Here is a 24,295-nt window from a genome sequence, read left to right as displayed (position 1 = left end):
TTAGGCCAAGACTAAATTTATTTTTTATATAGAATAAGTTTTTTCTTTCTTATGTCAATAAATTTGTTTGGCTAAAAATATTTAATTCTTTATTCCCCAACTTCTGAGTAAACTGTATTAGCAAAGCAACTGGAAACTTTGTCTGAAGACAGCTAGTCTGAAGACAGCTAGAATACAGCAATCAGTACACTGGTCACACTTCTCTGTTAGTTTCAACTGTTGAAAACAAAAATGAAAGAACAACCAAACAACCAAATAAAAAAAACCCTCATCCGTAAGGATTCTTTTCCTCTATACAATGAAAAAAGAAAAAGAAAAAATGTAGTTTTCCATCGTCACTGACTGGAGAAACACATGCGTAGGATTATCATTCTCCAGTTAATAACCCATAAACTAAGGCAAGTCTCATGATATTGCAAAAAAAAGACAAGACCTCTCAGTATTCTTACATTTCTAAATTTTTGCTAAGTATACATAAATATGCCATTCTAGCCCGTATCTCAGACAGAAGAAGTTTTTACTCCATGCTTTTATTATAATTCTTTCTGCCTCATCTGAAGTTTGACAGTCGATCCAGAGTGAAAAAGACAACTATGTACTCCCATATTTAACAATTCAGGGATTGTCAAAAGCTTTTCGTATCAATTACCTTTGTTTTGTGCTATTTATAACATTGATTACAACCCTTGATTACCAGTATTTATTTCTAAATACTGTAGCTAAAATATTTGCATGTCTATCTGCGTTGATTTCATACGGAAATGACTATAGAATGATTTGGACCAGACTACTTCTAAAGGTAAAAACTGAGTAAAAAAAATCCCCAATGATCTTTAAAAAATAAGATCTTTCCATCTTTGCACTTATTTTTTTCAAGTTTTCAGTTTTTAGACCAAAGAGTTGCTATAATATTCAAAGGACCATTGACAAGGCTACCATTCACCGCAATGCAAGAGGTTAACCAGAGCCAAAAAGACAGTGCTAACATAGACACGGGACCAAATTCGCATAACGGTATATTAAAACCACTGAGAATAAAATCCAGCCCATTATCTGTGGTGGGATTCTATTTCTGTTAACTACTTTAAAATAAAATACAGTATGCTTAAGGATATAAAATATATAATACATCCACCAAAAAAATGACAAGGACTTGCTGCTATGGAAATGTTTCAGAAAATCTACTCTAGCAAAGATCCATGTATTTTATTTTCTTGAACCTACAAAAATTGTGATTATTTAATGGTTAATCTATATTACTCAATAGTGCTTAAGATCTGTCCCAAATATTATTTGGTATATTGCATAATAATGTGATAGATGACATTTGGCTTTCTAAATAAAATAAGCACTGTATCTTTTAGAAGCATTAGTAAAATAAGCTCCAGTTTAAAGGACAAACAACATTTAACTTTCTATTCATCTCCCCTGCAAATTCATGTGGTATTTGTCTGCATTTTAAGAGAGAGGAGATCTACTTCTCTCTCCAAGTTCAATCAAATATGAGATTGACTATTAGCACTGAGATATTGAAATTGTCTGCAAAGTCAGTGATCTTAAAAATTAAGACAATTACTTTCCCACAAGTTCAAATTATTGCAACTTCTCACATTTTTGATATTCACACTTTCTTTTGTGTCTGAAAAAAATCTGAAAATTCCAGAATTAATACATAACCATATTTCTGTCTCATTTGCTATTTTCTTTCTTACCCCATCAGTAATCTTCCTTCTCTTTTTTTTAGCTGGGATCACATACTGGCTATATGTCCAGCTCCAAAAGACTTTGTAGTGGTGCACTGGGATATCAGGCTCTTCTGGAAGATCCCAAGTAATCATTACATTCACACTTCCATCATTGTTTGCAGTGATATTGGCAATTCTGATATTAGACGGGGCTGGTGGAGCAGATGGATCTGGAATTTAAAACAAACCAACAAAAAGATGCTAAAGTAAAGATCATCTTCAGTAAAGTAAAGATCATCTTCATCTTACGTATTTACCAGTCATACAACAGCTGGATTAAACATACTCTATATACTTCAGAAAATTTATGCAAAAAATTCCCATAAGTGATATAGCTTCTTGCAAATTCTAGAAATCCAAGCTCTTCTAAAATAAAAATTATGGATTTACATTTAGAAGTGTGATTATTCTGTGAATGTTGTTGGTATCTGGGTAAATGTTACAAAGTTTTATCAGGATGTACTAGCTTCTTAGTTTTACTTCTGGCATTCACTGCTTTCCATAAATGACAACATGAGTAAAAAGATCATGCTCTATATGTGGGTCTATATATCACTCCTGAATCAAATAATGGAAACTTCAAATATTTTGTTTGGTGCTGCCAGAGCTTCTCAGATGATTAAATTGTGTGTTTCTACATGTTGTCTCTTTCTTGAAAATTCTTGCCTTGGTATCCACCACCATAGGACTTAATACTGACCAGAAATGAAATCAGAAGTAAGTCACAGGGATAGCTATTTTTTTTTCTTTTAAGTAAGAAATATATATTTCTATGAGAGCATAATATATTGTTAAATCTTGACACTTTTTATTCTAGAGGAGTGTTCAAGTCCTATGGTGGTGGATATTGAATATACTGATGCTGAAATATTGTTCCTCCAAGATGCTCCAAATCTTAAGTCTATACTTCAAAGCTTTGCAGTTTAAGAGCCTTAAGAGTCCATCCGAATGCCTCCCTATCTTTCCTCTGGTAAAAACAATTAACCTCTTTAGGGCTTCAGTGTAGAAATCTCTGAACAAAAAGTGACTAATAGCTTTACTCTATATTTTTAGAAGCTATTCCAGATGGCTCCACACACAATGTTTGCTGTATAGTGTCTTACACATCGTAAGGAATATTTAGGACATGGTTTTGGGCTGAGCACTCCACTGGGCACAATGACACCTGATAGACAAAGTTTCCTACACTGAGCCTTCGTCCTCCTTGTGGACCTACCATTTATGCTCTGAGTCATGTGAATCCATAGGAATTTTGCCACTGAGCTTTTGAAGGTTGAATTTGCTTTTAAGTAACTTTTACTTTTCATCGGGATTCTCAATCTAATCTTAGAATCATAATAATAGATGTTATTATCAGGAGTGAATGTGGCTATACATTTATTTCACAATTTATTGAAATGAGTAGACTTCAAAAAGCTTATCTTTTTAAATACCTGCGATAGCAAAACATTGGTGGAAAAAATATAATAAAACTTCAAAAAAAATTAGAAGTAAATAGTATAACTCAGAAAATTATGTTTAAAAGTTTTTATCAGGTAGAGTAAAGGAAATTCATAGTAATGAAGGCATGTTAAGAAGCTGTGGCTAATAAAAAACAATGTGATTGAAAAGAATCGTTTTCACATAATCTTTTAGCCAAATGAGCCACCACTTACTGCCAGAAATAAAACTGGAGGTGTGCAAAGGGGACACCAGGCATTCATTTACTGCATGGTTCACCTGAATCTTTTTATAATTGTAAATGAGCTGTTAAATGAACTTTCCAGGCATACTAAGTTCATCAGATAATCTTTGTGACAAATGGTCTCACTGAAAAATTCCATCACTTAGGACACAAAAACTGACACATCCACAATTAATAAAGACAGCATTTCCTTTTTAAAGATCAGCAGATGTGAAATAATGGCTTATTCCTGTTATTTAACAGGAGTCTTAGTTAAACAACAAGGGATGTTCCTGTTTCCTCACACATGCCAATTTAGTTAAATAGTAATAGATGCTCCCACTTCCTCATTCAACCAAACTTTTGGCCATAAAAGTTACAAAGCATATTTGAGTTAAGGAATTCTCATTATTGGGAAAAGTAAGTTGAATTTCCAGAATTCATAATTTCTTTTTACTTGCTCATTTTTTTTTTTAATCAACTTGCAAAACAGTTTCTTTCTTTGTTTTGCCTTTGGAAAAGCACTGTTCTTACACTTATTTCCTTACTTGTGAAATACCCCAAAACTCCATCTTACACATATTAAAAGGTATTTTCATTGGAGGGGATAAATATAAGAGACATATTACCATAATTCATTTTAGACTAATGACTTGGATATTTCTCTAACATAATGCATTATCTACTTCCATTACTTACTAAAATAAGTGTAGACATTAAATGACATTTAAATGAAATAAATACAATCAGAAACACGATTCAAAAAAAGAAAATCCTTATTAGACATTAATCTTCACTGATTTAAAATGTTATTTTTTTATGTTACAGGACAAAGTCTTATGACAATAAATCATTCATACCCTGAAGTGCAACATGATCGTATTACCTGTAGATGAATTATTCAGATTATCTCCCAGAAGTACTATGCATCATGTATTATGTATACATAACATTTCGGTTAGAATTAAAGTGTTTTCAGAGAATCTATCTACAGAAATGGTCAGATATACAACCTATGTGCAAAAACAATTCTAACTGTAAAATAGATTTGTCTTCATTCTGCATCTATAAAAATTTTGAAGGTCTTAAAAAAATTCTAAAAATTAAATGAAATAGCTCTTCTGGGTAAAACATGTTACCTGTTTAAAAATATTTTAAAATTCTATTCACCAGCTTCTCATAGGTCTAAAAGCAAATGATCAAATATATTTTCTTCCAAAATCCTTTTTCAAGTGAGATAAACCTTCTCTTTCTGGCCCCATATGAATGCAAGATAATGTGTAATTTTCCCTGTATTTGACCAGAATTGAGCTTTTATATAACTTCTCAGCACCACAGGAATTTCTTTCAGGTAACTTCAAACAGCCTCATTTTTCCCAGTGACATAAGCAGAAACAAAAACAGTATGGAAGAACTATGTGCACGCTGAAGGCAATAGATAATTTCTTCTGACTTCTACAGCTCCAGGATTTTACCCTGTACTTTTTATATTGCACAGGTTACAGAAGACATCACTGTATCAGTAGCATTTCTTCTATGTTCACTGAAAGCAGACAGTCCAGGCAGCATACAGTGTGCTGATCAACATGTAAAAGAAAAATGATCCATCCTTCTCCTTTGCCACAGGAAAATGCATAATTCATTGCGTAACTATTAGCTAAGGAAAGAAAGAACATCCTCTTTGAGGAAATATACATGTGAAATAATAAAGCACCAGCAATAGCACAAATATTTTCCTAACTGCCTCTTTTCTTCTAAGTCTCTGTTTTGCAGGCTTAACAAATGTCATCCACGAAAGTATCTTTGAACAGGAGGAAGAATGGTGGAGGGAGTAGTAGAAGGCAGAAAGAAAGGAATTCTGCAGTTGACATGAAAAGAGGAGACATTTGAAAGCAGAATATTTTCTAGAAGAGCTTTTTTAAAACTAGTAGACTAAAACTGGAGAAGATAATGATCTAGAAGCAAGTAAGATGGCCAAAGGTGAACAAAAATTAATTTATCTCACAGTTTTGCATATAATCATAAAAACAGATGATTGTGGGGATTCAGCAGTAAAATACTGCTTGGAATTTGGGCGTATTACCTGAAATATGAGGCCACTTAGTCAGCATTTTGCATCAGCTGAAGATCTACTCCATATTGTTTAAAGTTGAAGTATTACAATATTGCTATTTAATTTATTCATCTTTATCTACATATTTCCATGATGCTCATCACTACTACAACTGACAGAACTATCACTTTTGTGAGCCAAGGAAACAGGGATATTCTTGTTTTCTTTAATTTGAAAAGATTTAATTCCACCAGCAAAATAAATGGATGAGAAGAAAGAGCAGCGAGGCAAAGATACTGTGATCTCTGAACAGAGATAGATAAATAGATAAAAAAAGATACGACACCGAACCCATCCTTAAATACAAGCACAGAATTTACATAATTGACAACAGCTTTAACAATATGTTCCTCTGTAATGTATGCCTGCCAGATAGCAGATAATAGATGTTCATTTTTTTCTGAAATTTTTTAAGCCTTCACTACTGCATTATTGAATGAAAAAGTCATGCTTCTACAAGGTGCTCTGTTATGATTATGTCTATGAAAACAGAATAGCAGAACACAACTTATTTGCTGGAATACTCCAAAGTCTAAAATAACTGGTACTGGATTATGAACTTCTATATACATAAGATGTTTGTTAACCCAACTATAAAGCTAAACTGTCATTCTGCTGACTATAAAGCCAACGGCCATTCTGCTGTTACTCTTCTTATATCTGTGATACCTCTGACTGCCCACATGTGTAATTCAGATACACGAACAATACTGAAATGGAAATTGCTGCCAGTTTTTCAAATTTAGAAATTTTGTATACTTAAATTTATCTGAATGTTAAATCAAATCCTTTGGTTTACAGAAAGGCTGATGCTAGTTGCAGCTTTTCTTTTGCAGTTTATACTACAGTTCAAGTAAAATAAGTCACCACATATACTAGAAATTGGCACAGACAGTTGTCCTCAAATCTGAAAAATATTCTAGTCTCAGCAGCCTGACAAGTAAATCACTTCTCACAGCTAGAAATGACAGCTTCATTAGGTCAAGGCTGAGGCTGCTGTTCCACCACATGGAGTAAGTACTGCATTTGTCTGCATTGTATTTGGCTTGTGTATACTCAAAGGACTTAAATTCTTGCCTTGCTGGCTACTCAGCCATCATAAGCAAAACACTGCCTCCATTCCACAAAAGGGAGGATTCCTTGCTGCTAATAAAAGACAAAAAGAAAAAAATCCTCACACCATCACTGTTTCAAAATGCACAATTTCCACACTCATAATTTTAAATATAGGTAGACATATTTTGCAACATTTTTTCATTCACCAAGATCTGGAAGTGCTCTGCAACCTTAACAAAACAGTATGGGCAAGCTATACCCAAGAATCATATCATATACTTCACAAATGCATCCATGTCCACTTTAAATGTGGCAACTAGAATGAATACAATAAATGATTTGAAATATATGTCATAGAAGGAAATAAGGACATTGGAACCTGAAATTCCCATTCTGAGCTGTAAAAGTGACAGCAAGATTGACTCTAATTTAAACCCTTTTTTACAAAGCTTTTTTTTATTTATTTAAAATGGATCAGCCATTGCTATCTGTTAAACATTATACCTTACAACTCTAAAAATCTGCTGAAGCTGCACTACAGACAAGTTTCCAACTACTAAACAGTTCCAATGCATAAGCAGAAGGACTGGCTTTGCCCGATGGAAATGGCACACAAACCAGCTGTGCAATAGTATAAAAAAATCATTGGTCCCAAAGGAGCAACAGAAAGAATTTTATTGCTGGGAGTGGGTGTCTGTTCTGGTTTTACTAACACTCAGTAATGTATGCATGAAATCACATCCAGCATGGTACTTATGTGCTGTGAAAACAATGTTGTCTGCTTCCTTTCGCTTGACAATTTATATTCTGTATGCTAATGACTGCCTTCATGTTCAAGACAGAAACCTTTAGCCAAGGTAGATAGATCTGATGGTTTGAGCTCATTGTGTTGATCTTATACCCTCTTTTTGCCTGGGTAAATGGCACAGTATCTAACAACAGACGTGGAAAATAATATATTACATGGACATGTTTAATATTGATCCCTCTGGTTAGCTGCAGACCCTGTTACTGAGTGTACTCTTGTCCTATACTATACAAAGATAGAGAAATTAGGCAGAAAACTCTTTCCCGAATGCAGTTAATTACAAGTTGTATTACTAGAGCTGAGCAGCTTCTGACCAGTTGGGTTAGGCTATCCAGAGCCCACTGAATGTGAGAAAGGCACAGGTAGCTTTTCTTTCAAGGGGTTCCTGTGACGGACTGTAGGAACAGTTTTCACCTCCTTACAGGGCAAAATGAAGCAGTTTGGAGAGAACTAATCAAATTATGAAAAGAAAAAATATTTGTATCTTTTGGGAACAGAAATATTCTGCCAGGCATTTTGTTAGCTTTATTGCTCTTACTGCAAATTGTTGCTGCTCACTCAGTGGAAGACAAAAAGGAAAGCAAGCGTATTAAAAAAAATGAAAAGCAAAATGGAAATCAAGGTCAAAATATTTAAAAAATCTTGATCAATTTTAGCTGACAGTATCAATTTGAAAATCCATGGGTAGAATCCTACATTTATGAAAGGACTCATTCTCCTAGGCACAGTAGTTACTCCATCTTCCAGCCACTCTCCTCCAAAAAGATAGATATAGTCTAATCTGTTCATCTTGTCATTTTGGGATGGTATTTCAGCAAAATGAAAGATCACTTCATTCTCTGTGAAGGGCCATGCCAGACGGGCATATGGAAACCCTTCATTTATTTTTAAAAAAGAAATAAACTGCATAAACAAATGGTCTATCCCTGCTGAACCTCTGAATATTTCATAAATTATTTATCTCAGCTGTGTCACTTTGATTATTTATTATTTACATATTAATGCTATAAATGAATACATGAGGCAGTGTAAAATAGCTAATAAACCTTCACTTCAAATGTTTACAGTATGGAAGTATCAACAGCTGTAACAGATAAGAACTCAAAACAAGGATATGAAAAATGGTGTGGAGTCATCACAGCTGGAATGTTATTTTGTCTTGTTTTTGTCTTTTTTATAATGACTGTGAAATTAAACTGATTTTGATAATAAGGAGTTTAATTTAGTACTGGAAAAGTTAATGTAAATTACATACCTCAGAATACATAACATTATTTTGAATAAAACAATCTTATTTTTCTGTCTTTACTTAGAAATCATATTTTTGCATTTCAAAAAGAAACAAAATATTATAAACAGTAGGGTGGTAACAGACAAAAAGTCTCTCTCTAAATAATTATGGCACCAATGTTTTTGAATATTCTTATTAACAGCTTAAAATGTTTAGTGACAGAGACTCTGTGGTGCCATACTCCTCCCTAGATTCAGATCACATATCATGTTTGGCCGCCTTCAAAAAAATGAATATAACTATTGCTATTCATTATAACTTAAGCGCAATCGGTGAAAGTTCAGCATCTTGTGTGAGAAACTGTCTTAGAAATTGTTGTCATGTTCCCTGATCAAAGGATTTCTTTTTGAAGAAAACTTCTGTTAAGTCTGACAAATACAATAATCTTCTCTTGGTCTTGGCTCAATGATAGGAATTGAAACAGTACAAGATCTAATGCGAATTTCTGTCCACACTTCACACAAATGTACCACAGACGGTCTGCAACCTTCCAAAGATGGTGTGCCAAAGTCTGTTTTCCTTTTCCAAACTAGAAGTTAAACATGCCTGTAGGAGCTCAGCAGGAGCCAGTAGATGCTGGCACTCAAAAAACTACACAATGCTGATCAGCTGACCAGCAGTTTCTTGCCTCTCTGCCAGGCAGGGGCTGCCACTTCCCACTAAGCTCCAAAGGAGTAATTAAATGTCTGTATGACACTATAACTGTCACCGCTATGTGTGCCTACTCAGAGACATTGAGACTAAGAGATACTGAAGCATCTCAGTATCATTCCTGACAGTCACCACCTAGCAGCATCTTTATTTGAGCTATATAACAATTCTGCACATTTTGGTTCGCATGCGTGATACATCTGTAATAGCCATTGACAATGACAAAGCCTTGAAAATAGTCAAATGATTTGCCAAACTAAGATGATTCTGGCTATGAAGCTGATAGCTAATTGGGCTCCTTGCTGTTTGCTTGGCAACTCACAATTCTTTGTCAAGGGTTGCGGTTTATATTTGAAAATTGTTACTGTGAGGGTCATAATAACCTTTTGAGCAGTGCCAGTTATGTACTTTCTCCCATTATCAAAATCCTTGTTATTTTGGTTTATTCTCTAAGAGTGTGCAGAGCTGCTGTCAGCTCCTGCTGTCCTTATCACCGAGCCCTAAAAGCACTCTCCACCTACCAGACAGCTGGGAGCAGCAGTCGAGGAGAGCAAGTGCTTCAAGAAGTAGCTGCAGGGACGCAGGGACCACAGAAAGGGGACTCTTGCACCTAACATGTAATCACTTCAAACCCACAAGCTCCTGAAACACAAATCACTGCCAGTTGGGAGACTATTCTGAAGAAACATCCCTATACACTTACCCTGTTATTACACTGTTCTCCAGATGCCCACTTTTGGCTAAGGTCAGACACTTGGCTATACAGACCTTCAGTATGGCATAGCATGAATGTTCTTATATTCATTACCAATGGAGGTATGTCAAAGCATACACTCTTGTGGCTAGCCTGAAAATCCTGCCTGAAAATGTCAAGTTCAAGCCAAAACCTCAATGTTATCATGATATACTTTTATGTAATTGCAATTTTACTAATTCCAAGCAGAATAGTTTGGAACTCTTTAGAAACTCAGAAAAACAACTGAAGTATATTCTGAGTTTAGAGGAAATTTGGTGCCACGTTCAGCAACATGGTGCTATATCTGCTACAGTGCAACTCATGAAAAAAAGCAGAGAAAGTTACTGCTGCTGCTGAGTGCTTATAGTAAGCTCAACACAGCCTGAAGGAACTATATTTTCAATGTGACTGACACAGCATGCTGCTTAAGTATAATAAATTCTTAAAATAATACTTCTTTTATACCTTAAAAGGCTTGTGGTAACACTGATAATCGGGTAACTATGCCAATGAACATTCCTAGCACAAATGTGGTTGTAGCCTCAAAAACTATCCATCTGAACATATACTTACTCAGTAAGCAATTAAACCATGACAGCAGAAGCACTTGCACACCTGTATAAAAGTAAGATTTTTTTCCTAGGACTGAACATGACCAAACAACAAGCTACAAACTAGCATGTCAACTCAGCATGGCAACTGCCCGTGTTGAAAGATAGCTCTATCTGCAGGAAGAGAAGAGAATGCATTCCGCAAAGTGTGCGTTATAAAAGTGCAAAGATTCTGTCACTGCCAAAACAAAGAGAAATCGATCTATTAGAAACTTTGCCTACACCAGTAAAGTAAATAGTGCCAGGTCTCATTCTTCAGCATTAAAGTCAACTAGCTAGTATGGTTTGCCTATGCCCATATTAGTAACTCTCTTTAATACAGGGTGACCACATCCAGGCTGTCTGTTGGGAATGATTATTGGCCTACACTAACTCCTACGCTATAACCGAGAGTCATGTGGGAAAACTGTAGCTAGCTTGCATCAAAGGTGTGTCAGGGACAAATCCAACCACTTCATAGAAGCGGTGATCCACTTCCAGTTCCTATTTCCCCCATCACCCCCAGTACTATTTACTGGTATAGACACCATTTTCAAAGTTATTTTAGCACCAGAACACATCCCTTGCAAAACTAGTAACAGCCACAAAAATTCCTACAACACTGGATTCCCTGACATGTCTTCCTAATGAACAGAAACATGCTACTTAAAATTTACACCCTATTTATCACTTAGCCCTTATGATCAATGCTAGCAAGGGGAAAGTATGCTAGTAAAGAGAGTCCACAGTTCTATCAGAACAATGCTGCTGCAATTATTTAAATACAGGCAACAATATGTTCCAATAATCTCTGCTAAACATACGGTAAGAACATATTTCTCACAACAAAAAAGAACATTAAGAGAAACCTCTTGAATAACATACTGTTGAAAGCCTAGTTCTTACATGTTTGATGATCAGAGTCACGTTGTCAGAACTTCAATACCAACAGTACTAAAAAAGTTTAAAAGGAGGTCCATTCACAGAAACCCTCTACTGATAAAAGAATAATGATATCTTTAACCTTTAATTCATATGCTGACTTCAAACAAATCTCACACCATTTCTAAACCTGATAGCAAAACTACCAAAACCCTCCCACCTGTTAAAAGCCTTCTGCCCCAAAAATAAGCAGATCAGGTTGCATTCCACACGTGAGTGACCTAAAGGTGAGGGTCAGCCACAGCGAACAAACACTAACCTTTCGAGGAGCGGAAGTGCTTGCTGGGTGCCGTGAAGCCTCTCGTCCCATGCACATTCACAGCTGCCACCCGGAACTGGTACCACCTGCTCGCCCTGATGTCCAACAGCTGAACCCGCTCATCCGTAGTCTGGTGGGGAAAATGTCACGCTTACTCTCCGGGTCTGACCTGGTTAGTTGTGCTATCTCCCATGTAATGCTGCTCAGTCAGACTGGGAGGTAGAAGACACATATCTTTAAATATGCAGAAGCCTATTAAGCGTAGGCAAACTGTATGTAACTACCTTGCCCTATTCTGAGTGTCAATCTGAACTGCAATGAATTTACAGTTGTGAACAAAATCATGTAACCAACAAATTTTATAGTGCATTGCAGGTCTCTCTGGATTCATTTAAGTTAGAAAAGTAACCTTTAGAAAGCTACCGAAGTGTTAAATTCACAAAATTACTTTTTCAGATATCACAGCCTTTACTACTGTATAGTGTCTAGCTGATCAAGTGCTGCCCCAAGTAAGAGGACTCATTTCTCCAGTTTCTGAAAAAGGAGAGTTCACAAAATCCAGCACTGTGAAAAGCTGCCTTTTCTGGTTCATAGGAAACAGTAACCCTCAGGTAGTACATGTAAGTCCTCTTCAGATCTTTGGCACCTATGTCAAAATGACACTCATAGCTTTAACTCTTCTCTACAGCAGTCTTCTCAAACCATAGATGTCTTCTGCTCCTGCAACACTCACTCAGACTGCTAGTGTCTTGAGTTCAATTTTGGGCTTCCTTGGTGAGTGCCATAACCACAAAAATATGGAATAAGGAGAGATGCACTCTAAACCCTTTCAGTAGGAGGTACTTTATGCTCTCTCATTCTGCACCCTGCTTTCCTCTACCATTTTTCCCCTTTAATCTTCTATATATAGCTCTCTTCTGCATTGTTTCTAATCTTTTTCTACAGTACAAACACCAGGACTGAACATAGCCTTCTGGAAGCAGCTGAATCACTGCCTTCTTTAATCAAAATAACATATGAACCATAATTCGAATGTTTTGTGTATGTCTAAATATATTTTACAAACACTGATCATCATTACTGACCAAACACACAATTTCTTTAAAAAATTTGGTGATATTAATTTATTTTAACAACCTCTGTTTTCCCTAACTTCAACCACCTTCCCTGTATTGGATTCAATATTACTTGCAGTGATGTCAAGTACTTGCCAAAGAAGGCATAGCATAATTCCTGCTCACTGCTCTGTTTTCAATTTCTATAAGAAAGTAGCAGCTGCTGACCTAACTCAGGCAGACAGAAGTTCAAGGAGGTGTTGCAGCTATCCAGTAGGGACATTTTTAGAGCACTGACCACTAAAATTTGTAGATGCTATCCTGTACTTAAGCTCTTCATTTGGTGACATGCCAAATATAGGGAAACAAAGATGTCATGTATGTGCATATGTAAAAGAAAGATCACCTTTCAAACATATACTATAGCCTGCTCTCTTACTGATACGCTGTGCAGAGTTTGAGACTCCACGTATTGCTGCTACTCACATTCTTTCCCCATTCAGACTCCCACATTTGTCTTTTTAGCTTAAGCTAAGGTAGCAGTCCCAACACTTTCATTACCTGCCTCATCTTCTTCTTTATATATATTCTTAAACTAGGTTAATGGTAAGTTGAATTTTTTGTTTAGTTATTTCACTTAGTTCTCACTATTTAAATGTATCTGGCGCCAAGATAATATTCAGGGTCCTTCGGATATCTGTCTTGTATAAGCCCATTAAACATAAGCCCATTAAACAACATGCTGAAAAGTATTAAATAATAAAAGGTTGAACTTCATTACACCCTTGAACTTCTGCCTGAATATCGAAAAAACCATTAAACAACAATCTTCTAATGCTAGTATAAAATTTTAAAAATTTAATTAAAAGAAAAAACAAAAGATGAAAGATGAAACAAAGAAAAGATAAAAGATATTGACAAAGAATAAAATATCTTTCGTAAAAGATAAAATTAAAAAAATCACTCCTCAGTTACATCATTGGCAGATCAGAATTGCTATTTATTTTGGCTACACATTATCCATTTACTTAAAGAGAAAGGTTTTGAAGCTGGCCTCCAATCCTGTTACACATTTAGATAAAAATATTATAATAAGCAAGTCCTCAGACAAAATCACTGGCCAACATGTCCATCTTCAGCATCATCCAAAGTTCAATGAAATCAAGGGTAAGTCCCCATGAATTTACATTGGAGTAAAACCTTATATAATGGCTGAGCCAAGGGCAGCATGTAATCATTATGTGAGACTTGAGAACACATTAGCAAATTCACTCACGGTAAGGATTCATGAAATGGAAAATAGCAAGTTTTTTGAAAATTAAATCCTTTAAAATATAGTTCTTTAAAACTATAGCCCCATTTCCTCTTGAATAACTAATAAAAATGAAAATTTTGGATGAGGAACCCTGACAAAACATCATGAAATGTTTTGTAAGAAGATGAAAACAACAACCTTGCATAATTACACTGCATATGGATATAGGCATACAGAAATTCATATCCTCCCCTGCAGCCTTCTTGATCTCTATCTGCTCTGTACATGTGCTCTAGCTTAAGTTGCAAGCAGAGTAATGAAAGAGCGAGCACCATCTTCCCTGTACTGTGATAACCCAGGAGTTCTCAGCTGAATGATTGAGCTTTTTGCAGTTCTCATACATCTGTGTCCTGGAAGCATATGAGTAAAATTCTCCATTATATAGAATAACGAAAGCCCAAAGGCTGTGCACATAGTTACTTTAGTCAAACTGGATATCCATCCTTGCTGCTGATATTACAAAATAAACTCTAATGCGCCCACCCACGCACAACAAATTTGACCACCTGGAACATCTAAAACTGCCATGGAGGCACACTCCTCTGTAGACATAGAAATTCCTATTTACCAGCACCCCTCAAGGGTGTCCAGCCTGTATGTCCCATTAGGTGTACATAGTTCACAACGTCAGTCAGGCATCCTGAAGCTTGTTCTGAACTGACATCCCCAGTCGGGTCCATCACACAATCAAACATGCATCTCTTGTGATGCAGAAGGGACAGGGAAGTTCTCAGAAAGATGTCAGTTGGAGTAGGCTTCTCCTGCCATAGTGATTAATTCAGCCTCTTCTGCCTGCATGTGACAGACCCTCAGGAAAGACAGCTGTCAGGATTCTTATCATTCTTGTATGGGAACACATTTCTCAAAACCTGTCTTCTGCAGACACACTGCGAGAAGGCAGAGATCTGTATATGCTCTCTACGGAGTGTAGTCTATATACTCTGTAGCACATGCTTCCAGAAATGTGCATGAGCTCTGTTCCTGGAATGAGAAAAGAGCAGCGGTGTGCTCCCTTTGCAGTCTGGATCATCCACAACTAGAATAGTTGTGTATCTGCAGTCTAGCACATGTACATGACACAATAACTGCAAGGAGAAATTCTGATTTGGCTTATTTTTTCTACTTGGTATTCTAGTAGCTATGGCAGGGGGTTGTTTGGTGAATACGGAGAACACAGATCGAAAACCTGAACCTCAGCTGACAGATAAAAAACAAGTCACTGCAACTTGATCAGGTTCAAATCTGTGCACTTTTCCTTGGACTTGCACAAGTTGGGTTTCATGCCTGGCTCTGCTACCGATGACTTTTTCTGTGCAAGATTATAACATAGTGACAGTCTCCTCTAATACCTCATTACAGCTTGGAGTGCTCAATTTCACAAGTCAAACATTATTTTAAGATAGATTCTTTCTACACAATCTGAATTGAGAATGAACACAGATTGTCACAGAATCTAAACTCCCTCCTGTGTTTTGTGGATGGTTCTACTTATTCTATCTTACTTTTTTTCCTAGCTGTAATGACATTTTGCAGGTCTTTTCAGAATCAACATTTTGCTTTTCTTGTCAGCAGGGATGAGGGTGAAACAGTTAAGATAAACGACTGGAACTCCACCATCCAGGTGGACTGTCAGCATGTTAAAAAACAGATTGAAACTGGGAAGGAACTAAGTGAAAATTTATGCTCCGTTGGCTGCTTCTCATTAAGAAACATTTGCTCATGAATCTTACATTTTCAGCCTGGATTGTACTGAGTGATAAGAGCATGACATCATAGACTTTTCTAAATTGAGAGGGCAACATCTGAAAAAGCTACTTTACAAACAGTAAAGGTCCTAGTATTTTTTTTCCTTTTATTTTTTTTAATTAAATGGCCTTTTCACCAATTATATTTCTTATCATTGTAATAAGACCCAATCCATGCCTTGGAAACTACATATGAGTCCCACTGACTTCAAAAGGTTATGTCACTCAAGTGCTTCCTTTAATAGATTCTGGTATCTAACTCTACATTTTTCAAAAGCTTCATGACTTTTAGAGAGCCTTTCTTTGGAATTCCCAACTTAATATGTCTCATAAGTATGTGCTTACAAGAAAGTACCACTCACTAGGCTTACATAAATCAAGCCTCCAGCTAGATCTAAACATGTTTACCTATAGAGAGACACCCACAACACTTAGTTCATTTTGAAAACATAAACCTCTGAATATCCTTCTTTATTTTGAGGAAGAGGAAAGAAATATTTACTTCTTTACTGATATATTCACACTAACAGCTTTCTCTAACATTGTTGTCTTCTACAATATCAAAAGCATTTAATATGTCTATAGCTAATAAATTGATGTGAAAATACTGAAGTTCACTTCTCCTAAATAAGTCTTGAAAAAAGCTCATGGAACAGTGGAGTAAGGCCTGGGAGATCTGGATTCTATTTATGACTCTGTCATTACTTATAGGGAGGCCTTGGAAAGGGATCGCCCATCTATCATATGTTCTGACTCTTCTCTGATCTGAAGAGGACCTTCAGATCATTGTCTGGAAGCTAAGGACCCTTATCATTTTACAAAGAACTGACCTGTGCCACAGTTTGCCAGTTAGTAGCATCATCCTCACTAGGATGGATTCCTTGATTCCATCTCCTCTGAACAACATAGATCACAGGCTCAATGGAAATATTGAATTTTGAAGACCACTTCACCTCCAGGTCTCCAGACTGAAGTTCTGTGAATTTTAACTCTTTCCGGGGTTTCAGTGGAACACCTGCAATAGGAACATACAGACAAAAATATCTGAATAATTTACAAAATAAGATGAAGCCATATGTAGACAGAGCTGTACAAAAAGAAAGAGCAAATGGCTGGTCAGCCAGAAGAAAAGAAGCGGGAAGTGGTAGGATGATGAGAATGAAGTTTCAGAACTGTTCACAGCTGACCTATCTCTGTCAATAATAAAACTTGTTATAAAAAAAAACTTCAAAATGTTTCCTTTATTTCACTTAAAAACTGAAGGAATATGTAAGGATCTGAAAGTTCTAAGCTAAAACTGATCTCACAGAAAATAGTTTCCAAACCTGCTTTGATAACGTGGAGTTCCTTTGACCCAGGATCACCTATATCTGTGACATTCAGATTTTCATCTAATTCATGCTTAAACATATCCAATGATGGGAATTCCACAGAATCACTTAGTAACTTGTTCCACTGCTTCTCTCTCCTCACCACTAGAAAGCTTCCGCTATTGCCTAGCTCAATCTCCTTTGCTGCATCTTGAACTCAATACCTATCCGCTATAGTCATGGATCCTGTAAAACTATTTCCTTCATCTCTGGAGCAGCTTTTCTATAATTGAAGACTGTTATCATGTCTCTCAGTGTTTTCTTCTACAGTTTAATAACTTAATAACTTTAATAACAATCCATTTTCCTTTTAAATCACGGTCTCTGATTCTTGGAATTCTCCTGTGGAAACTTTCCAGCTCATCCACTACCCTTCTCCAGGATCATGCCTAAAACTGGACAAAGACTCCAGCTGAGCTCTTTTGTGTTGACTACAACAGCAGGATTATTTCACTTATGTTACAAGATTCTGATATAAGTATGCTGTTTGCCTTCTCCACAGCAGTATGACTTTATTGACTCACATGCATCTATGTTGTATGATCTGCCAATCTCCATGCTTCTCTAAAGATCTACGAAGGGTAGTTCCAAGTCCAAGTATTTCAGAGACAAAGATGTCTTTCTAAAAATTCACAGTAATTCCTCAGGGCTGCATTGAAGGACAGTTATTTCTGTTATTTCTCCTCCTAATAACATCATCTTTTTAAAAACATTTATAGTAGGTTGAAGGAAAGACCAGTTCTTTAAATTTGGCATCTTTTGATTAAATCAGCAAATCAAGTGTTAGATACATTTCTACAGGTAGACTTTAGGAACTTTAATATTTAAGTGTGCAGCATTTTGTGACTTTAGGATATGCCATACATAAAATTGCTATGTTGACATACAAGTCTTTTTATTAGGTTATCATATGCACTTTAAGTCTTTCGTCATTTCAGTGTGGCTCTACATAAGTCACACTGCATGCATTGGTGTCACAAATTGTAATTTAAATGCTTCTACCTAGCTCGTCACAGATGACTGCAGTACCAATCTTTCCTTAGCTCAACAAACAGCTTTCACATTTTAAGATGTTTTCTCCTAAATCTGGCTAAATAATTAGCTACAAGTAAATAAAAATCAATATTGTAGCTGTTGAACAAATCTAAAATCAACCTGAGGAAAATCCAGTGCTTAAATCTTGTTACCACACCAGTTTAAACCTTGGATATCATTCAACGCCCAGCATTCTTAGTCTAATATAATGAGCATCACAGATCATGCCAGTTCAAATTTCTACATTTGAAAATCCTTCTTTAATTATGATGTACAATAATCCTACAATCTGTATGTTAAGAAAACTTCCATCTGCTTTGCATTAGGGGCAGTTGGATTCACTTGATTGCAAGTAACTCAGCCTCTCTGGTGTTATGTAATTGTATGCAGATGGATCTCAGCAGCAACTAGAGCATAGCACAAGTGCATTTTAGAATACTTTTGTAGAACAAGCATCATCAATTTCATATCCAGATGTGTGGATCCAATCACTTTTCAATGTGCTTTTCATTATGTAAATGGTCAGTCCTTTCATCATGGTTGAACAAATCAGTCCTCTGAAGTCAGCAGTGTTTAAGTGAAGAATCCAAATCACTGATTGTTCTGTGTGTGCAATACCAGAGCCCAGGCAAAATGATTCAAAAGGTGTCTTTCAAATGACACATGCTTCTCCATGCTGTGAAAAAAAAATGTTTGCTGGCCCAACATAAGAACATCTACTTTGAATGGAGGTACCAACCCCAGACACTCAAGAAGTTTTCATGGAAAGGTTTCAGACAGTAAAGGGTATTGTTCAGACAGTTCAGACAGTAAAGGGTATTGATACGGCATCAATATGACTATAAACACAGCCTGTTCAAAGAGTCGGAGATGCACACCTTTTGGACACAAAACCTGTATTTTTCTTTAAGCATAGAATAAATTTTAAAAAAATTAATCTGTGGATGACCATTCCAGCTCTAGCTATCCTATTATGACATCACCACACCATCACACACTTTAAGTGCCGTAACCTTCTCTTCATCATAGTTTACGCTTGCCCAGATCTGCTTTATGGATTGCTCCTCAACCTGTTTCAGACAAAATGAATTAGGCTTTTTTAGATAGTATGAACCCTAAATCTTTATTAAAAAGGGGTTCTGGAAATTCCACACAAGTATGAGTATCATCACATCTGAGATTCCACTAACTTCTGAACAGGAAAGCAGTGATGGGTAATTTCTTCAGCTGTCACCACCTGAATGTGGAAAAAGATACATGTCCAAGTCCTTAGGTGGGGATATATACATGTCAGACAAAGTGGACCTAATCAACCATTTGACATCACTTTCTCTTCTTCCTTTTTTGTTCTGACTTTTTTTTGTTCTGTTTCATTTCTAAGCAAGGATATCACCTCCCTTTCTATCTGCAAAGTACAAATTTACTTTAGGCACTTACTGTTATTCCTAACATCATTATGTCAGGTTATTTCCCTCTGAGAAAAAGCCAGCGAGGTAGGCCATGTGGAAAGGACAGTCACTTGCCAAAGTAAAGTCTTTTACAAGTTGAGACAAAGTAAAGCAGGTGGATGAGGCAGATGACAAGTGAAGGAGAGAACATTTCATACCTCTGGCACAGGGAAAAAATTGAAGACTACATAATTGATTAGTAATACTCCTCGACAAATGGAAGAGATATGAAAAAAAAAAAAAAGACATGGGCAGTTTAAAGATTATACCAAGCACAAGTCAAGAAGCAATTAAGATAAGTACAATTAATCCAACATTTTCTATATGCAGCTGTGGTGCAAGTATACTCATATTAATACGCTTTCAGGATTGGGCTTTAACACCCACTACTAGAGGGTATATGCAGTTAAATCAGATGGGTATTTTGTATCTGCTGATGTAACTTTAACCTCCAGAGCCTGATCAACAGTGAAACTATAGCAACTTATGCAGACTCTTAGATTCAGTCTGAGTTCATTTTCTAGCTGTGAGTGCTGTCAAAATGATAAGAGTTAGTACTAAACTTATTCACTAGATCTTAGTCATGCTTGCCGAGTTTGCTCTTCCTTAGTGACGGGAAGGTCATTTACCCCTGGAGGAAATGAAAAGTAAGCCTGCTCAGCTTCCATTTGTCCTTTGTTGCAAAAGGACAGATTGAAGAGGCTAATTAGCTGAATTCATCAGCTGAGAAGGCCATATTCATTCTGCCCTTCCTCTGTAGCTCATATATGCTTTTACAAGCAAGCACCTCCTGCAGATAGGTGATAAGATGTTAGAACAGAAGGTTAGTTCTATTACTACATAATTAGCCTGAACAAATACTAGATTCTTCTGTATGCAGTTATACAGTGCACCATATCCTGTCTACATCTGCCCCTCCCGAAATGTAGCTCCTCTTCTGTTTCTGTTTTGTTTTTTTTGTTGTTTGTTTTTTGTTTTGTTTTGTTTTGTTTACCCTTTCTCCAGATTTTATATTTGCTGGAATGCCTTGCAGAATCTTGTTGCATAACTGTGGTACGGAGCCTGACCATGTAAATAATTACGCATGCAATATGAATGCTGAATTTATCACTCCGGTCATTTTTCTCAAGAAGAGAATAGAAATAACTAAATAATCCATTTGAATAATCTTCATTTTAATAGGTGGTGTGGATGATAGTGTATGAATTCCCTACAGTTTTGAAGGGACTGGTCTGAAGTCCCCTGGAACCAAGGGAATTTCCTTTCTATATTGGGAATATACAGTATTGCCTGCTCATATTACTTTATGAGTAGTAACCTCACCAGTTTTATGTTTACTCAACCTTTATGAGTTCTAGATCAAATTTTATCCATTTATGTAAGTAATGAAGGCAGTATTTCCTGATGGCCAGCCCTGCACACTTAAACCCAAAAAGTCAAAGCAGATTATTTCTGACATACATTGTCATCATCAGGGGCATTCAAAATATTGCATCAACATTTCAGTTAAAGGAATGAACTTAAAAAAAAAATCACCAATGTCTTCTTCATATATTTTACTTCCATTTTCAAAACAGACCAGGTATTTATTGTTATCAAAGGTACACTTACACAAAATCATGATAGCCTGTTCTGTTTCAACTGCTATTAGCAGGTTTACACCTTGGGTTAAGGGCAATACTTCTGACCTCACTCAGAGATACTCATCCCCAGTGGTTTTAAGGCTGCAAACAACTGGAGCTGCACAGATTGAAGTAAGTCTAGATTCGGACCTAAGCCTGGAGCTTAGTTCACAGTTCTGCTTATTAGGCTCTTCACAGAGAACCTATGCTATCCAAAGTGTAACTGATTAGTATTTATTTTTTATCGCTAAAATAAGTCGAATTGATTTCTAACAAAACATTCCAACTGTGAAATAAGAAAATGCCTTTTATATATGGCCATTATTCTGTGTTAGAAGCATATTTTCAGAATATTTCCATGTACAAATTTGTTTTAAATGGTAACAAATTAAAATCTGGAGTTTTTCTAAGCACAAATCATTCCTTAAGGTACAAGGCCATGCTGATGGATGACAAGGAAAGTCATTTTTTACAGAATCTCAGGATTCAAATCAAAGCAAATAAAAACTTTTGAATAAGTCATGATGCCTTACATTTCAAATAATAAAGTAATATATATGTGGATATTAGCATTTTTCACTATTTTGTTCTTAGGTCATTAAGAACACTGTTTCCAAATACACTGCATTTGTTTGTTCTGTTACGGGATTATCTCCAACATCCTGTTTGGTAGTCCTGCCTACTTGGTTCATAATCATAAAGGTTATTTGTGATTAATAGAACATGTAGTATTTATCTTTAAGTATTTTCCTGTTGCAACTATTTCTCTCATCTGCATCAAATCAAGTGAAATTTCACCTAAACTGGCAAGTTTGTTCTTCTTAAGATGATTCGTAACAGCCACATGTTTATGTTCCACAGATTTCGAGACATGGGCTTCATAAAGGAAAAAACAATTTTCAGAAACTCAAGCTACAGTTTTCTTTGTCTTTCTGTTCTTTGAGTGTCCAGATATATCCCCAAAGCCTTCTCTCTCTTAATCTCCCCATCCATACAAAAATCTGTGAAATGAAGGGCCTGGTTTTCTAGGAGGCTTTATTATGGCCTGAAGTTATTTGCCCAGTACGAGTACCTAGTAATAATCTCTACCTTTGTACAGATTTTTTGGAACTTGGCACGTGTGTCCACATCCGTTGGAACAGCATTTCTTCACTCCAGAACATTCACTATCGGCTTCACAGCTTTCAACGCAGGCAGCTGCAAAACCACTGGCCTTCTCAGGTGCCGGGCAGTCCCCTTGCTTCACAGACAGGATGTACTTAAGGAATTCACAGCTAGTTAGGCATTCATAATTCTTCTTGGGGAAAAGAGGCTAAAGGGAAAACAAAAGAATTTTACAACATTTTCAGCAGGAAAAGGAGCAAAAATGTTGTACATTTTCCAAGACCTCCTAAAGGAAAATTCAGATTTTCAGCTTTTGCAAGACTATCCCTGAAGATTTCTGTATTCAAGTCACTTCTAAGCATTCCAAGCACAGAATGATGAATTCCCTCAAGTAAGACCACCATCTTTTATGGAATAAGGTTGTTTATATTTGCCAGCTTTCTCTTGTTTTCCTCACATTGCCTGGCTACAAAGTTGCTCAACAGCAGATTAAAAACATTCACAACACAAAGGGAAACAATGGTCAGACAGTCTTTTTTTTGGACTACCCCACATTCCTCCCTTCGACACTTTACCCACAATATCTGATGTAATGCCACTCTAAACAAATAAGCTAAATCTTGCCTCATTATACTGTTTGAACTGAATAGACAGGATTTAGCAGCATCTTTATGTTCCTGCCAATATATTTTGTAACTGTATAACTCTTTATGGAACTGGAATTAAATTTCTGATAAAACTGATAAATGCAGATTAAAATAGGAATTAAACGTATTGATTCAAGACCAAGATAAATGCTACTTCTTTGAGAAATCAGGTCCTAGAGTGACTGCTTTAAAGCACAGATATTTTATAGCATATGTGTACTACTCAAAGGTTTACAATGTTCATTTAAAACTATATGAAAAAATAATAGCATGTAGGACACTGAGGAGAACACTGTGTGTGACAAGGGGATTAAACCTCTGTTAGCTTGTATTTTGTTTATGCTGGTGCAAAAAAAAGCAAAAGTGATTCTCTCAAAGTAGTTGGTGGAACTTTGGGTAAGTAACCTATGCAACTGGGATTATCTATAACTTTTCTTAGAGGAATCAAAAACTTTCCTCTCCAAAGAATCTGATCTATAGATTTCTAAACCTACACAGGAATTATAATCTACCTCCATCTAAATACTCCTATAGCTTCTAAAACTTCACGGCTTTCTTCCATATTCAAACGTTTTACTTTCTCATTTATAGTATTCTCATATTTTGGCAAAATGAGACTGTTGACCTTCTTCACCAGTAATGAGGCCCAAATGGGTCACTAAGTGTGTGTCAGTTTATACTGCAAAGTCAACACAATCCAGGAATGTGGAGGTGCCACAAAGTTACCTCTCTCACCTTTTCTTTCAATAGTCCATAATTTTTGAATCAGACTCTTAAGGATGCAGTTGGGTGACACAGTCTAAAGACTACTGCTGCCAAAATGGGCAGTCCTGGTTTCTCTCCTACTGACTCTATCATCCCCAGATGTGCATACCCACTGTTCTCCCATAGGTCCTTACCTGATCCTACAGTTAGGCAGTTAAGCAGCTAAACTAGCAGGAAACTAACCCTATGGAAAAAATGGAGTCAGCTAAACTTCAGTAACAGCAAATAATAAAATCAGATGAGCAACAGTGCTGGTCCAAAGGAGAGGATGGAAATGAGCCATAGAGGCGGGGGGGGGGGGGGGGGGTGGCAATTTGACCCCTATCTTAAGATCT

At 36.3% G+C, this 24,295-nt stretch overlaps 1 protein-coding gene across 2 annotated transcripts in view; it reads right to left on the bottom strand.

Moving 5' to 3' along the window:
* Window positions 1–24,295, bottom strand: part of ANOS1 (anosmin 1) — a 140,500-nt gene that overhangs the window by 37,498 nt on the left and 78,707 nt on the right. For both annotated transcript variants that reach the window (XM_064500789.1, XM_026117062.2), the window contains exons 4-7: window positions 22,534–22,756; window positions 16,800–16,984; window positions 11,855–11,984; window positions 1,713–1,915 (exon numbers count right to left, since the gene is read on the bottom strand). In XM_064500789.1, the coding sequence (XP_064356859.1) occupies window positions 1,713–1,915; window positions 11,855–11,984; window positions 16,800–16,984; window positions 22,534–22,756 (741 nt within the window). The remainder of the gene's footprint in view (window positions 1–1,712; window positions 1,916–11,854; window positions 11,985–16,799; window positions 16,985–22,533; window positions 22,757–24,295) is intronic.

The sequence above is a fragment of the Dromaius novaehollandiae genome, chromosome 1 (genome assembly GCF_036370855.1).
Source record: "Dromaius novaehollandiae isolate bDroNov1 chromosome 1, bDroNov1.hap1, whole genome shotgun sequence".
NCBI classification, from domain to species: Eukaryota; Metazoa; Chordata; class Aves; order Casuariiformes; family Dromaiidae; genus Dromaius; species Dromaius novaehollandiae.
The sequence above is the reverse complement of the archived record's forward strand: the minus strand, read 5'-3'. Positions and strand labels throughout refer to the sequence as shown.